General features: G+C 39.3%; 1 protein-coding gene across 1 annotated transcript; it reads left to right on the forward strand.

The window, feature by feature from the left end:
* Nucleotides 1-1489: 1489 nt before the first annotated feature.
* On the forward strand, nt 1490-13224 carry ARRDC3 (arrestin domain containing 3). The gene is made up of 8 exons (XM_083151796.1): nt 1490-2015; nt 5867-5948; nt 6497-6644; nt 7292-7394; nt 7595-7851; nt 8918-9077; nt 9322-9473; nt 10805-13224. The coding sequence occupies exons 1-8, from the start codon at nt 1736-1738 to the stop codon at nt 10859-10861; spliced, it is 1239 nt and encodes a 412-aa protein (XP_083007922.1). The 5' UTR covers nt 1490-1735; the 3' UTR covers nt 10862-13224.
* Nucleotides 13225-17336: the final 4112 nt, after the last annotated feature.

The raw sequence follows: 17336 nt of genomic DNA on the forward strand, positions 1-17336 counted from the left end.
AATCAACTAGTTTTCCTAAGCAAATAAATAACATGACAATTGGTGAAACAGAATTTTCACATTTAGAAAAAAAAATCTTGATACATGTGCAAAAAAGTAAAGTAAATGCCTATTTGCCTATAGATTGTAAGTTTGCAAGCAGGGCCCTTCTACCTCTATAGCTGACAATGATGCAATGTCATCAACAATATCCCTTGGACACATACAATGGCCACATCCAGGTTCATGCTGTCTTTGACGATAGTCTGAATCTTACTGCAAAAACCTGAAGACAAAGGGGTTCGATAATGACCGATGAGAATGTGCATCGTTAACAATATGGTGCATACACAGTAGCTGATTTGCATGAAAATATTGTTAAAGATAATTGTCTAATGTGTACGCAATTTACGACTGTCCGCAACTACCCTTTTTTTTCCCACTGTTCCCAATTGTAAAGTGCAACCGAACTTGCTGCGCTACAGAAGAAACTGTTAATAAATAGATACATACATTTGCAGATTTAGATATTTATAGCAACATAAGGGCAGCACGGATGGTGTAATGGCTAGCGTTGCTGCCTCGCAGCACTGAGGTCATGGGTTCAATTCCCACAATGAAATAGGGTTTCCTCCGGTTACTCCGGTGTGTTAAGAAATATAGATTGTAAGCTCTGCGGAGTGATGTGAATTTCCAATTATACTCTGTAAACTGCTGCGGAATATGTGTGCACCATATAAATAACTGGTAATAAATAATAACATCTTAAAAAGCAAGCTTTCCGTACTCATGAACAATATCCAGTGTCACACAATGATCTCATAGATGGTCAGGCAGTCCTTCTACCATTCTTTCTTGTTCTACATCTGTTAGCATCCTTTAACATGCAGATTGGAATCTGCATCCCTTTGTGCCAACACATGGTGATCTATGGTTTATTTGTTCAACCTATAATGTGGCAGCGCACCTATCAAATGTTAAAACTTTCCCAAATGTGAGATAATAGCATCCATTGTAAGTTATCCACCATACCAGTCATTGTGCAGGGGGAAAAGATGACTCTGCATTCAGAAGACTACAGACATATTTCCTGCTGGAGCTCAGGGAATGGCAAACATTGCATGCTGGATCCTAGAGCCAGCTACATCTATTACTGCAGATATGCTTTATCTGCCTGGAAGCATTTTTCTTTTCTCCAATATATCTATGCTGCATTCCTGCTGTTGCAGCCTTCCCTCCATTGCACAGTGGATTCTTCAAGCACATCATATTAACTAGGATATACATGAGGGGCTGGTGTTGTGCAACCTGCAATTGCTGCTGCTGCTGTGAAATAAACACGAGCAAAAAAAAAAAAAAAAAAAAAACAGCACGTCCTGTAAAGTTTTCTGGAAGAAGGGGGTGAAGGATAGAGGAGTGTGGCATATATAAGTTATAAAAAAAAAAGGGAGAGGGTTGGCGCATGCGCAGTGCAGTTGTTTTTCACAAAGCTGTGCATAAAGTGAGCCGGCACACTGCAGACAGCCGTCTTTGTAAGGAGACCACTGAGCTGAGCACTGTGCCAGTCAGCAGCTGCTCTCACCCCCAATGAGCTGCTTGCACCGCCAGCACTGAGCCTGTTATTTTACAGCAAGGCATTTATCAGTGCAATATTAAGATCTCATTTTTTATATGAGATCTTAGCAATTATTCCCTTTCCTCCTCCCCCCTCCTTCACAATTCTAGATCTATTTTTTTATACATTTTTGTTACAACCATGGTGCTGGGCAAGGTGAAGAGTCTCACAATAAGCTTTGACTGCCTGAATGGCAGCCCTGTCCCTGTCTACTCCAGCGGGGACACCGTCTCAGGGAAGGTGAACCTGGAAGTTACCGGGGAGATCAGAGTGAAATCTCTCAAGATCCATGCCAGGGGCCACGCCAAAGTCCGGTGGACTGAGTCTAGGAACGCTGGATCGAACACTGCCTATACCCAGAATTATACTGAGGAAGTGGAGTATTTCAGCCACAAGGAAATCCTTATCGGCCATGAGAGAGGTGAGTGCCCATAATAAGCTTCATGTAAGATAAAAGGGTGTCCATCTGTAACTGATACTGTGTGCCAACCCTGTGCCAATGGGTCATAGTCTTTGTTAGTGGATATTAAGTGTTGGCAGTGTAATGATTGCTGTGGGCATGCAGCATGTATGTGGAGGTGGCCAGGTATGGCACAGCTGATCTGCAGAAGTTGTGATGGAGAAGGGGTGATCACCAGTAATACTGTGTATGATGGAGATGGAATGGGCACAGGCTGGTAGCACATAGGGTTGAGAAGTCATTGCATGGATAGGGGGGGGGGGGTGAAGGAATCATCTTGTTTTTCTGAAGTTTCCAGCAGCCTTTGTTAGAAGCGGTTCAATCCTGTTTTGGGCTAGTGGTGTCAGTGGAGAGAGCTGTGGAAGTGGGAGGGGGCGCCTCCTCTGCTCCCCAGGCATTGGCTGCGCGGCTGTCAGCTGGTGCCAATGACTTCATATCTTCCACACTCACACTCACAGAAAATGCATCCAAAAATAAAATTTCTACCAACAAGGTGCAGTGCTGGTCTGCTGGAGGCTGGCAGCAGCCACTGTGTGCCAGGCAAGACAGGGGAGCAGGCTACCAGGGGTGGTAGATGCTAAAGGCTGGTGGGCACTATGCACCCTGTGCTGCCCAGCACCAGTTGCCTCGCCAGCCTGACCCAGATGCTGCATGTGCCTTCTACCTCCTATTCCCTGCATTGTAGTGGGGAGAGAACGTGTCTGTTGCTCAGGGTTATTGCAGAATAGGGCATCTGTATGTATCCTGCTGGATTGTGCTGTTGTGTGTGAACGTGCATATAATAGCTACAGGTGATTGGGTTACAACTGCCCCCATCACAATGCAATAGGCTATTAGGCAATGCGAGGTATCTGTTGTATTACCCACCCATGGGCAGGTTGTGCTAATGCGGCAGAGACTGGGTTAATTCTGCCCCTCTTCTTGTGCATGCAGCCCGTCAGGCGACTCTCACACAAGCCTGGTTACGGGAGAAGGGAGGGAGTGGAGTACAGCTGCACCCAGGAATTCGCTCATTGGTCAGCAGGCTTTTGTTAGGCTGTTGTCATGGAGATGGCGGCGCTCTGTGACTGGCTGATGCTGTTGCTTAGGGCACCCGAGAGCAGGTGGAGAGAGGTGGGTGTGGCAGTGACGTAATAATGCCGGCTGTTTAACCCGTGCAGTTGGCAGGGTGCGGGGCTTTGGTCCCCTCTCTAGACCTGGTGTAACAATGTCCTGAGGAATAGGCAGCTAGCTTATGAGCTGGTTGCCGACAGTGAGACCTAACCTAAGCCTGTGGCTCTCCAGCTGTTGTGGAACTAAAAGTTTCAGCATATCCTGTCTGACTTGTAATATATTAATGACATAATAATTATAACCAGTATCTAGTCAACCATGTTGCTCAAAATCAAGTCAATTTATATTATATGTTCTACATTGCGCTCATGTAACTATATACTACAGAGGGTTTTATTCATTTTTATCGCCTTAATTTCGGGTAAAAAAACAATTGGCCAGGGCTTCACTGCAAATTACAACCCGAATAAGTGCAATATTGCTCACTAACCGGAGCACTTATCACATTTCTGCCACCTTATTACAAATCTACATCACACACCCTATCCAGTGCCACCTGAACTTTCGAAATCCGTTTAATTGTGGATTAGTTGCTCCCATATAAAATGGCTAAGCAGATAAAATGTATAAATGATAAAACCTTTTGTCCTCTTTCCCTGGCCATGTGATTTGTTGGTTTACGGAGATCATACCCAGCTTGCAGGCTATCCATGTGGCAGGCTGCGATGTCTGAGTGGTACGCTGTGGGCAGCCATTAGCTCTTTATATAGCATGTGTTACCCCATTGTGTCTGCTTAGTATAGCTTGATCTCCTTTCCTAGTATAAAATAAAGCAAATGTGTATTTGTAACCTATGTAAAGGCAGTTGGAGTGGTTGCTAATGTATATATTGTCTTAGGTTATAGCGGGGTTAGCAGAATATATTTATAAACTCTATGGATTCAGGGGTTCTGCCTCGTACAGGGGGATGCCTTACATAGAGTTAAGTGTTTGTTGTATAAGGATTTAGAATGATAAGGAAACCATTATTCCAGGTGACACTTTAGTTTGTGGCTTGGCCACTGTGTACTGCTCTGATATGTCACATCCTGCCCAGCACTATTGTTCCCTCTTCCCTGTACCCCATAGGGCAGCAAAGGAAATGTAGCAAGGTTGATCTCACAGTATGTGCGTCCCAGATCAAATATTGTTTTAATCCATACTTTCGTACCTGACCCCATGTAGCATTGCCATCACCTGTGGGGAACTAGGTAACTGATAAGAAAGGTGTTTCACCACAGGTGACGGCAATCCTACATTACCAGGGAAGTCCAGGAACATAGCATTGTCTCCCTCATGGAGAGGGTCAGGTATGCTCAGTGCCACGCATGATGTACACCACTTCTGTCTGACTTCTTGTCTGCATTTCACCTGGTTTTAATAAGCCACAAAATGTGTAAATCATAGTTGTTGCTGGTTAAATAAATATATATAGAGTGTCTAACTTCTAAGTATATAACGGCGTGCATAGAGGAATGTAGAGCCACATGGGCAGACATTGCCCATGGCTCTGCACAATCCAGCATGGTCTCCAGTAGACCCGGAAGAAGGGGGCGTAAGAGACTAGAGAGTATGGGCCGGGCCAGCAAGTTAGGCTGCGCTCAGCCATCTCTGCAGCGAGCTACGTCATGTCTATGCATATTACAGACTGGCTGAGGATCTGCTTGCACCGGTTCAGGCCGGTCCTCTCCTGCTGGAGTCTGCCTGTGATTGACAGCTCAGGACTTGTTTACCACACAGTACTGCCGCTTGTGCTCTTTTACAGAAGACTGCTGAGCTGGCATTTACAAAGAGGCAACTTTGCAGCAGAAATAAAAGAAAGTAAAGATGGTTTTCGAAATAAAAAGATGAATCCAAAAATAGACATTTGTGCCTTTTGTAGACGGCTTCATTCGCAAGATGTCTTCATACTGGCATGAAAGAAAATAATTTGGATATAGTAGTCTTTGTTCATGTAACGTCTCCTAAGCACTATGAATAAACAATAATGCATTACATAGCTAGTATTACTACTTGCTTTTTATACTTTTATATCTTTATTTTTACATTCCTTCCATAATACAGATTGTTTCACAATACTCTCGACTAACGTGTGTCTGTCCCGTCCGTCAGTCTCCCCCCCCCCCCAACCACCACACTTCACACCCAGAATGAGAAAAAAATGTCTGGCGTGAGTTTGCCAAGGTAGATAGGGAAGGTCATGTTGTTTACTGCAAATAGAAACTCCTCCTCAATATCTCGATTATCCGGGTGCGGTTTAAACTCAACGACATGTTACATGTTCTAGGTTTTATTGTTTGCTAAAGACCTAGTTTGTAGGCTTGCCGTATTGTTCCTTCTCCCCAGCAATTTTACACTGTTGCTAGGCAATTTAAAGATCTGGAACATAATATTTTGTCACCATTCAGTACAAAAAGACATTGTGAAATAATGCATTTAAAATAGTTTGGTAAATTTGACACAGTGTTACGTAATACGAATACATTATTTTCAAGCTTAACTCCGAAATGGCTGAAACAAACTCTGAGATCTATTAAACGTTTTTCATCGAGACAAAAGAAAAGGGTTTTTAATTCTTTTTTAATTTTTCATTTTTTTTTATTTTACCTACCCACTGTACGTAGTGATATAGTAGCAGAGTGCTTTGTATAGAGCAGGATAATTTGAATGATTGATTGCAATAAATGAGTCATTAATGTCCTATTGTTTTCATTTTCTAGATGATGATAATTCAGAAGAAGGACTGACCACTATCCATTCAGGACGCCATGAATATGCATTTAGTTTTGAGCTTCCACAGACGTAAGTGTCTCTTAATGTGCTGCCTCTTTCAATAGTCTTGGACAGAACCACTCCCTGCGATACAGTAGCTGTATCTGACTAGCAGTTGCTACGAGACATATTTACAGATATTAAAATGGGTGGTTGTCATAAAATATGCTCAATAACTTTTTTTTTTTTTTTTATAAATATATCTCCCAATACTTTTTTTAATATACCAGTTTTTTTAGTTTAGCCTTTTTACCCATCTCTTGCTAAAAACGATGGAGCCCATTTATGGACAAGTTTAAGCTATTAAAAATTGGTTGCATAAGATAAATGGTGCTCTAGCAAATCTGCCCTAACTGCCATTTTCCAAACCCATGACTGTTGGGGGCAGATTGGCTTGGAACACCATTTATCGTGCGCAACAAGTTTTGTATAGTTAAGACTTGTTAATAGATTGTGTTCTTTATCTCCTACTTAAATGCTTATTTAAACATTATTTAAAGGTCAATAAGCTGAATTTAAGAAGAAAAAAATTCTTTAGTCGAGCGCTGTCATTCATTTTGCCTTCCTCTCCTGCGCAGACCACTTGCTACCTCATTTGAAGGCAGACATGGCAGCGTACGATATTGGGTGAAAGCAGAATTGCACAGAGCCTGGCTGCTACCAGTAAAATTAAAGAAGGAATTCACCGTGTTTGAACATATAGATATCAACACTCCTTCCTTACTGGTAAGAATTGTTTTTTTTTGTTTTTTTGTTTTTTTTAACCACATTTTTTTTTTTTTTTTATCGTTTGCTATATTTAAAAGAGGGAGGGTTTTTTGCAATTTTTTTTCAACTACTTTACTAAAATATTGTTGAATTAGGAAATGAGATCCATAGCTGTATCTAAATTTAAGCTTATCAATTTGGGTCACAGTGCCAACCATTTGTTTTAAAAGTTTTAATTGGGCATATTGCTTTCAAAGACATAGAAACATGGAGCGTAATTCTAATTTCATAAACTCTTCTATTATTCAGCTGGCCGCTACATAATTAAATTGAAAAAAAATAAGAACTTTTTAGTTCTAACTAAAATAATTTTTTATTTTATATTTTCTTTGTCTACCACCACCTTTGAGGCAGTCATTTTGTAGCTTAAATGTGTATTTATTAGAAACCAGCTTATTAATGATCTTTTTGGAATATTTTAAATGCTTTTGCATGACTATTGGTCCAAGATATAAAATGGCTGCCTCTAGGGTTTCCAAGTGACCGATGCATTTTAGTGTTTGTGTGTGTATGTGTATGTTTTAGGGTTGTTGTTTTTTTTTTTTTGCAGCATTTGTTTGATACAACTAGTTTCTTATGACAGTTGCACTCTTTTTCTATTTCAGTCACCACAAGCAGGCACAAAAGAGAAAACTCTGTGTTGCTGGTTTTGTACCTCAGGTCCCATATCCTTAAGTGCCAAAATAGAGAGGAAGGGCTACACCCCAGGTAAGCATTTGGGTTTAAAACCTAAAATAAACACATCTGATACCAGATTTACATTCACATGCTTTATACAGTAGCTTTGCTTGGTTATCTTAAAGCCAACATTAATGCAAGCCTCTAACATTATAAAAAAAAATATTTTTTTTGTTTAAAGTTGTCTTTCCTTTGCAAACCCCTTAACAACTGTCTGTATTTTCTTGAAGGTGAATCCATTCAAATCTTTGCGGAGATTGAGAATTGCTCTTCCCGAATGGTTGTTCCTAAGGCGGCCATTTATCAAACGCAGACATTTTATGCCAAAGGGAAAATGAAGGAGGTGAAGCAACTCGTTGCCAATTTGCGTGGAGAGTCGCTCAGTTCTGGAAAAACGGAGACTTGGAATGGCAAACTGCTAAAAATCCCACCTGTCTCCCCCTCTATCATTGACTGTAGCATAATCCGCGTGGAATATTCTCTTATGGTATGTGTAACCAGATAGATCTCTGCTCTAGAACATTGTTTGCTTACTCTATGGCATAAAGGGGAGTTATCTTTAGGGGGGGGGGGGGGGAATAAAATATATATATATATATATATATATATATATATATATATATATATATATATATATATATATATATATATATATATATATATATATATATATATATATATATATATATATATACATTTTTTGTTTGGATAGGTACCTGGACTGCTAAATATAATTGGGTATAGATCATTAGGTCTACAAGAGAATGGTCGACAAGCATTGGATCCACACCATAAGGTCATTAGGTCCACACAAGCATTAGGTTGACATGGGCAAGGTCAAAAGTCAAAAAGCTCGAAATGGGGTTTTTTTTACCCGAATTTCGACACACCCCACATGGACACTGAAACGTAACACTGTGTCCCCTTTCATGGCTCGCTGCTCTTGCCATGCTTTGGGCACAGTGCCTCGGTACGTTCGGCACACTATTTTATTCTTCCACCATGGCCTAGTGGATGGTCGGGCATGAAATACCGCCTGTCGACACATGTTGTCTAAAAAAAACAGTGAAACCCCCCCATGTCGACCTTTTGACTGTCGGCCTTGCCCATGTTGACCTAATGCTTGTGTCAATCTAGACCCATGTTGACCTTGGGGCATGTTGACCTGATGGTGTTGACCCAATGCTTGTTGACCTAATGACCATATCCCATATAATTTAGTTTTCTGTATATAATTGTTACATTTAGATCATTAGGTTAAAGGGTTTTCTCCTTATTGTACACATTTTTTTCACAGCGTCTCTTCGAGAGCTTTGCACAGCAGTTTGTCTCACTGGCTGTTCTGTAATGCATCTCGGATAGTGCATTATATAGATAATTACACCCTTTTATAATGTCTAGCTCAGTTATCTATTTGACATTGTTTAGTAATAGTCGCACTTAGTTAGGGATAAGAACATATGCCCATTGCATCAGCCACACCAATGTGATATAGTAATTGTAGTCTAGCACCTATTTCATGTTTCATTGATTGTATTTATTTATTTTTGAAGGTGTATGTGGACATTCCTGGCGCTATGGATTTATTTCTCACTTTACCATTGGTCATTGGGACAATTCCTCTGCACCCGTTTGGCAGCCGGACTTCAAGTGTAAGCAGCCAGTACAGCATAAGCAATTGGCTGGGATTAGTACTTCCTGAACGACCTGAAGGTAATTTCCTAATCCTTTCTACATTCCACATCTGGCAGGTGTCACAATTCCCCCACGTCTCTCCACGTGCTAGTCACTGTCAGCAGGCATGCACACGATCATGCGGTACTAGTGCTAGAGTCTGAACACACGTGTTCTTTCCCAATACCACAGCTGAAAGCTAGACATTTAAAGCCAAGTGTTTTTAATTTTTTCTTTTTTATAAACCTTCTTTTACAATATATGTTCTATGCTCTCATTCTAGCACCTCCAAGTTATGCAGAAATTGTCACAGAAGAGCAAAGACAAAATCTGGTATCCTCTAATGTTTGCGATCATTTTGAGTTGGCACTTCAAGGACCACTGTTTGCGTATATCCAAGAATTTCGTTACCTGCCTCCTCCTCTCTATTCAGAGGTAAGTACACCTATAGAGGTTCCATTCATATGAGATTTCCTAGCTCTCTCATGGAAACAGAGATGCTCATGTTACTGGGAGTGCTACCAGTTAATGATGATTTTTTTTTATTGAGTTCTTTCTGCTGCCTGATTCGATGGCTGCCCACATTAATTGAAAACCTTAGTTAAGCATTATAATGCCGTCATTCTATATTGAGACAAGAAAGCTAGTTTAAATATAACTCTAAGGAACAAAGCAACTTTTATATAGAATTAGCCAAGGCCCTTATTGTAGTCCATTTTAGCTAGATGGTGACAGTAAACACATTGATCTCTGTGTCACATGATAGACAGCCCACAACCACTGTGACCGTAGTGACAATGTCGCAACCAAATTTGCACAATACAACCAAGCTCTTTGTTCATGAACTTAGGCTGAGAGCACTTGTGTAGGATTCACTGAATCCGTGAAAGTGAAAAACCTTGTTCATTATCTGCTTTACACAGAGATAAAGCCTAAAATGAAACCTTGTATAGGCATCATTATTAAAAAAAAATGTTTTAAATAAAGTTTATCACACAAGTACAAAGATTTCTGTCAAAGTAAAGCATCTGGATAAATTTTTTTGCGATCTACTAATCCATTGTATAAGTATTATTTTTTGGCATTAGTGAGGATAACGACCAATAGATGATCCTATGTTTCTTCTCAGGACCTAAATCCCAGTTTTTAAAATTCCCACATAGAATTATTACATTTTTAATCACAGTAGAGCATGGCAAAGAGAATGTGTTTAGATGGCCACAGGAAATTATTTTATGGAAAATAAGTAGTGGCTTGGTGCGATGTTGGCATGCATATGTTAGTGTATCCTTCTTGGTAGGCAGCTGGTGGTTTTTTTTAGAGTCTAGTAGCACACCGACAGCCTAATGCCGTATGTGTCGTGATCCACCATTCTGAACATCAAGGGGGAAATTTACTAACATGGGACTTTCAGATGGGATGTTGCAATGGGCAACCAATCAGATACTATCTATAAGCTGCTAAATAAATATGAAGTAGATTTTGATTGGTTGCCTATAGCAACATCCTATGTGATATTGAATCCCATCTTAATCAATTTCTCCCTAAATTTGGAGAATGTATGATCTATTTATTCTTTAACACTGTTACTTATGGTTTCGCATGACCATGTGATCTAGATATGCATCTATACATATTGGTGTGTATGTATGTATGTGTATATATATATATATATGCCACTGTTAATCGTGCCTGAATGTTGTATTGTACTGTGTGGTTTTATTTGCTAAAATGACTTAGATCCACTCCTTTTGTCCTTTCCTTAGGTTGATCCCAACCCCGATCAGCCCACTGAGGAGCATCCCTCCTGTCCATCTCGCTGAACGGATTTGCTATATTCAGCTGATGAGACTAACTTAGACGCTGCAATGACAAAGCAGCCATATTGGAGATTCTCTTACTTTAACCGAATGCAGTTTGAGTCTCACCTTGGAAGCTCCGAACTGAATCGACCTGTGGTCATGATTGTGGCGCTTACGGCTTTGTAACAAGTTTGTGCCCCATACTTTGGAGGTTGGACTGCCTCGCTGTTGGCACACAAAGATGCTGCACTCATACAGTACCAAGCCAAGCAAGGAGCTGCCCGGGGCAAAGGGACAAGAGGATCCGGGTTCCACTGTAACACTGAAAATTTGCACACCTTCAGTGTGTATGTAGAGCAGCTTGGAGTCACTACAGCTTTCTTTTTTCTCCCTCATTTAACCTGGTTGTGTTGTGCACACCAGGAAGCAAATGAAGGCTTTGAGAAACTATACAATGACAAATGCACTAATATATATTTTTTTTATTATTTTCATTTTGTTCTATTGTAGCCGGGCTTTACCTGCATATTTACATGCTTCGTATTGTCCAATATGGCTGCATGCGCACCATCGTCAGCTTGAATACAGCAATGGATTTCTTTACACACATCAAATGCCTTCATGCCAATCTTTATTGCTGTTATGTTGTGCAGCCTAGCACTCTTGCAGAATAGCACCAATTCCAGCCAGTTAGCAAATAATACAGAAGGAAAAAAATAACGAAAAAAGAAGAGGAAATCGGGCGTTCATCAAGATTGTACACTTACAGTAGTTTCTTTAAGAGACATGTTGCCTTTATGCTGTCACCCCAAGCAGGATTTTGTTACAGACTTCCTACAAATCACTTAATCTCAGGATATTTCATCACTTGCCAAACTTCGGAATGCTATTTGTGTCTTTATGTTGCACTGTACTTTGTAGGGGGTTGTGGAGTGATGTCACCAATAACATGCACAAGAAAGTTAATACGAAAAAAAAAAAAAAACTCCTATTCCCACAATTTTTTCCTTGAAATGTAATCATACACTTTTTTTTTATTTTAATTAGGGCATTCAGAATTTTTCCTTATTTTTTTTTTTTTTTTATAATAATAATAGAGACCTATTCCATCTTGACAGTAATTTGTATGACTGTTATCCCTTTGTTGATGCACAGAAAGTAGTAATCAAGAAATAGCACTCAACATATGATTTATGGTCTGTGTTTTAGCACAAGGTATGGGCTCACGGGCTGGTAATATTTTGTGTATTTCCATTAGCAGTATTAATGGACTTTATGCCATTGGTTATATCATTGCTGTTGTGCTGATTGGAAAGCAAGATTTTTCTATGGAATTTTCTGGTCCTATAAGGTCATTCGTTCCTATCACTTTAGAATAACAAATGCATACCACGTATATGTGTTGAGTGTTACTGTATATCATTTGTTGTTTTGCATCAACCCAAATTCTGATCTAACTATAATCTGCTAGTAATGTTTTAGCTGTTTCCAATCTACAATACATTTTATGCCAGATCAAAGTATCAGCTTAATGATATCCTGACTTCAAATGCTCTATAAGGAAATGAAAGGTGAAAAACTTGTAACGTTTGGTAACATCTAAGCTATTTGCAAGTGTGTTTTTTTTTTTATTATTAGAATTTTTTTTTTTTTTTTTAGATAATTTTTAAACTTTCAGACAGAAAAAAAAACTTCCTGAGAGAAGATAGAAATTTTTAGTCACGTTTTAAGTGATGACACAATACTGAGGAAAAGACATTCGTTTTGAAGACTTTTCTGTGTTTTTTTTTATTTTATTTTTCTGCCTACGGATAACTTTTTTTTTTTTTACCTCTCCCCATAACAGAAAACTGGGAACAATTTCCTGACTTGCCTAGGAAAGTGCAGGCAAACTTTGTCTATATAGGGTTGACCAATATTCATAGCCACTGCAAATGTATGTGAGGTTTAGCATTATTTGAGCCACTGGCACTGTATTGCATGAAATGTGGTAAATCAAAAGTGTTTTAAATTTTGCAAAGTTTGTGAAAATATTTATTTACTCTGTTTAAAGGCATTATTTTTTTTGTTTTTGTTTTTCATTTTACATGTACTGGTTAGTTTCATACAAAATGGTTGGCATATGTAGTCCAGTATTCAAGATGGTTTCCTTACTAGGAATAAGTGAGTGAAATCCAAATTTCTAGAAAAACAAAGTGCAATATTAAGTGTATGCTTATAGATACTAATCTATGGCTGTTTGTACTTTTTACTTATTGTTTTGGTGCTGAAAATGTTTTTATTTTAGGCTCCAGTTTAAAACAAACTGTGGGAAATGTTTCAATTTTCCTGTTCTTCCTTGTTTAAAAAAAACGAAATAAAAAAAACATTTAATTTTTTTTATAGCTATGTCTTGAGCTGTTTTTGTTTGTTGGGGTGTTTACTTTATTAAAGGCCTAAATGAGCAATTGAAAATATCAACAAAGGCCACACTACACAACACACCTTACTTGGAATATATTCTGTAAATAATGCATGTTACAATAGTTTGTTTAGTAATCATTTTACAGGAAATTTTGTTAGCTATGACATTTTGGGAAACCTGGCCATACTTTGTTGGGGATTGTGGGCTCCATCCATTGGTTGAACGCTGTTAAAAATTCAGTCAGCTGGTGACAATAGGAGAACTTTTATAACCCAACTCACTCCTTTCCTTCATCCCCCTCAATGCCCTTGATCACAGTAAAATGTATGCAACTGCTAGAAACCAATTCAAGGTTTGCTATATTTAAAAATTGTACTGGCAAACTACTGAATCGGGGCCTCTGCTGGGAAGTTCTTCTTGGAGGAGTAGACTGCCTTTTACTAAACCTACCTTGTTAAATGGAACACAATTTATATACATTTTTAGACATTTCAGGTTGCAGTCCAGATACAGTATTTATATCTCTTGAGATGAGTGCTCCTAAAATTTGGCAAGAGTGGAGTAAACCAATTTATTAGTATGAACTCCAGCTTCCAGTTTTAGATGGTTTCAATATGTTTTGTTGACAATCTTACTACAGCGAACACAATGTCTACTTGCAAAATCTGAACAGTTATGTGATGTCAACACCCAATTTCACCCATTATGATTAGACATTATGTCTATATCAGGGCCATATTAAGGGGGGGTCGGGATCAGTACCCCTGGGTCTATCTAGGGCCCCTTGTGGTCAAAATTATTTAAAAAAATTATTTAGCTGAAGGTTTTGTATCGGAGTGGGGTAGTGCTGCAGCTTCACCTATCTACCAATGCGACAATGATTAATGGTGCTGGGCATTGGCAGCCAAGGTACACTGACTAGACAAGTATACAGTGCATTACTGGGAGTTGACCCATAAGACTTTTCACAAGAGGTCAGAGGCTGAGAAGCTTGTGCTGAGCTCTGATTGATGGAGCTCATCACATGCTTCTCAGGGCCATGGAAGATAGCAGCAGCAGTGGCCTCGTCATGGGAGGGTTTTTAATTAGAGGCAATGCTGAGCCTGTGAGGTCTCCTACAGAGGAACAAACACAGGCTTTTCATGTGGTGTCTGTGTATGTATGTATGTATGTGTATATATATATATATATATATATATATATATATATATATATATATATATATATTCCCTACCATGCAGTTACCCATTGACCAAGTTTATACTGCCTTTACTCTATGTTTTGACAGTGTAATATTCTTCCATGCAGTTTGCGGCCAGTAATGACAAGTGGAAGGGGCCCCCCTATCTAAAGTGACCCTGGCCCCCTGAAGTGACCCCTTAATCCGCCCCTGGTCTATGTTCCCTTTTTTTAAATTATTATTATTATTTTCTTCAGTGCTTAAGATTTACTGTATGATCCAACTGACACTAGAATTCTGGAATTAATACCTATAAACTTATACCATGGTACTTGTCTCTTTTATATTACATCTATATTTAGATGCATTGTTTAATCATCTAAGTTGGGTACATGCATAAATGCATATACTCAGCTATCTCAGACTATCCTGTCTGAAGCTAATTATTACTTTACTGGTTAAAAGCCTGTCAACACGTCGGCTTAGTCCCTATCTCCACCTACCTCCAATCTCTGTCTTCACAGCTCCCTCTCTCCATATCCAGCAAGTTTGAAACCCGCTACCTGTATTTTGCTTTCACTTTCTGTTAAGGAGTACTTTGGTCTGTCAAGTAGCCTCTAGTACTGTTAAGTTCTATATAAAAATCCACAAATAATTGGGTTTTTATAGTGCTGCGCTCTGCCTAAGTATTAAGGTGTGTGTGTGGTCAGAATAACAGTACGTTATTGAACTTGAAAAAAGTTCAATAACGTACTGTTATTCTGACCACACACACACCTTAATACTTAGGCAGAGCGCAGCACTATAAAAACCCAATTATTTATGTACAAGCAAAGGATTAGTCACCCTTAAAGTGCAGCTGCTAGCCGAACAAGATTCAGTGCGCTGATTACAAACCCATTTCTTACTGTATAAAAATCCACAAATCAAACTAAACTTCAATCAAAGTACAGATATTTTATTTATCCAACCTGGTATTATACTTCAATTATTGTGGTAACCTATAAATTGTTCTAGTCCAGGAATTCAGTATCCGGATGATGGGTCTATAATGGCTAGAAAGACATTCAATAGATCAACACCATATTCTTGACCTGCATTAATCACAACTTTTTTGTTTTTTGTTGGGATGAAGGGATCATATGTTTTATCAACATTTCCTTAATTTGCTATCCATGGGGACATCTATGGGGATAGTAACCTGTCTCGAGGGCAGTGAGCCACCTTGACCAAAGCATAATATGGAATAGAAAAAATGTGGCCCATAAAACCTGGGTTGATCTTTTCACTCTGTCAAACTATTGACTATTTGTAAACGAGCGTTGTTTCATAAATGAGGTAGATTTCAGGATATGACACCACAATCCCTTTGGTGATGTGACACCTGGAAAGTTCCACTCGTCCCCCACACCCCCAGGCCAAATTGCAGCTAGAACTAAAGCTTTGATCATTATTGTAGTCATTTGAATTGAGGGGTTTAGCAGTTGCCTAAAAAATTAACTAAAACCGAATTCTGTTCAAATTTACCCAAATAGGGTTTACAATTGATTCCCCATCCACCCCATTCTCTGGATTTGGCCCCATGCGACTACTTTCTGTTGAAAATCTGGCTTTGCGGAAAGAAGTGCTCATCGAATGAGGAGGTCATCATCACCATTAATGAGTTGAGACACCCTACTTTTCCAACCTATATTAAAAAATTGGGAACTCGCACCAAGTGTATCGCTCTGGAGGGACACTGTAGAGAAATAAAGGTAATTTAAGAAGAAAAAAAATGTAACTTTAAACTTGCCTTTTTTTACCGCACATCTCCAACGAACCTTGTAGATCTATCATAACACACCCCAGGAATACATGTCCCGTAGCCATCCTCTCACTGCAAATTTCTGTATACCCTTCCCTCTCCTATGGAACTAGCTTAAGAGAGGCTAATTCTGTTGCCACTTACAGTGTTAGATCTACCACATGTCCGTTAAAAAAGAAAACTGTATCTTGTCTGTGCCAATCAGCCATCACTGTGGGTTTGTGCAAGGTAGGCAGATGAATGTGGCTTATGTAATGCTGACAGATTTGCAGCTTCAGTATATTTCATGGTCAGTGTAAATTTAGAAATGAGACAGACCAATGCAAGTGTTGGATGGGGAGAGGTAACAATCACAATTTTGAAATTGGGTACAGGATTTTGTAGTCATGATTAACTTTTTATAATTTTTTTAATAGTAATTGTTGCTATTCGCTTAATAATAAAATATGTTTGGATCCTCTGCTTATGGCGTGCACCACTTACTTATACATATGTCATTGGGAGGGGTTAAATATGCTATACTGAAAAATGGTTCTGCTCTGATAATTCCTAAGATTTGTTTCCAGCAAGGATCAAGATTCTGAAGACCGGTTTACCTCCCCCAGCTGTGGCTCTCTCTCCGGCACCCATTAATAGCTGGGGCACGGAATATTCTATATCATAACTGTATTTTATTCAGGTGGGACACATTATTTGTATAAATACAGTATATATCTTTGTATACAGTTATATGCTTAGACATGTTGTCATTTGTACCTGTGTGCGCTAGACTTTTCCTTCTTGCGCTAACACAGTTACACAATAGCCTGGCCTTGGCTGATTACCCAGCCATTTAGATGAAAATTATTCACATAACCCTCCCTTTGCTCTCCATTGTAATTCTGCAAACTCTCGATTTAACACCACTCTCTAAGCATCGGTAGCCCGGCCTGAACGTCTGCCCAAACCCCCCCTCCCTCGGTAACATGCAAACACATCCCCTCATTGACCATTAAATGATTTCTCTCCCCTATGGAAAAAAAAGTCAGTCTAAACTGACTTTTATTTCCTTTGGTGTCCGCTGAAGATTGGGGGGATACGGTCATTGGGACACCACCAAGTAGGTCTA

This window comes from Crinia signifera, chromosome 1 (genome assembly GCF_055691185.1).
Source record: "Crinia signifera chromosome 1, ASM5569118v1, whole genome shotgun sequence".
Lineage (NCBI taxonomy): Eukaryota > Metazoa > Chordata > Amphibia > Anura > Myobatrachidae > Crinia > Crinia signifera.

Bases quoted from the DNA above. Each gene is read 5' to 3' on its own strand.
- ARRDC3 (XM_083151796.1), top strand. From the start codon at position 1,736: ATGGTGCTGGGCAAGGTGAAGAGTCTCACAATAAGCTTTGACTGCCTG. The intron at 2,016-5,866 runs GTGAGTGCCCAT...TTCATTTTCTAG, and splicing joins CCTTATCGGCCATGAGAGAG to ATGATGATAATTCAGAAGAA. The intron at 5,949-6,496 runs GTAAGTGTCTCT...TCTCCTGCGCAG, and splicing joins AGTTTTGAGCTTCCACAGAC to ACCACTTGCTACCTCATTTG.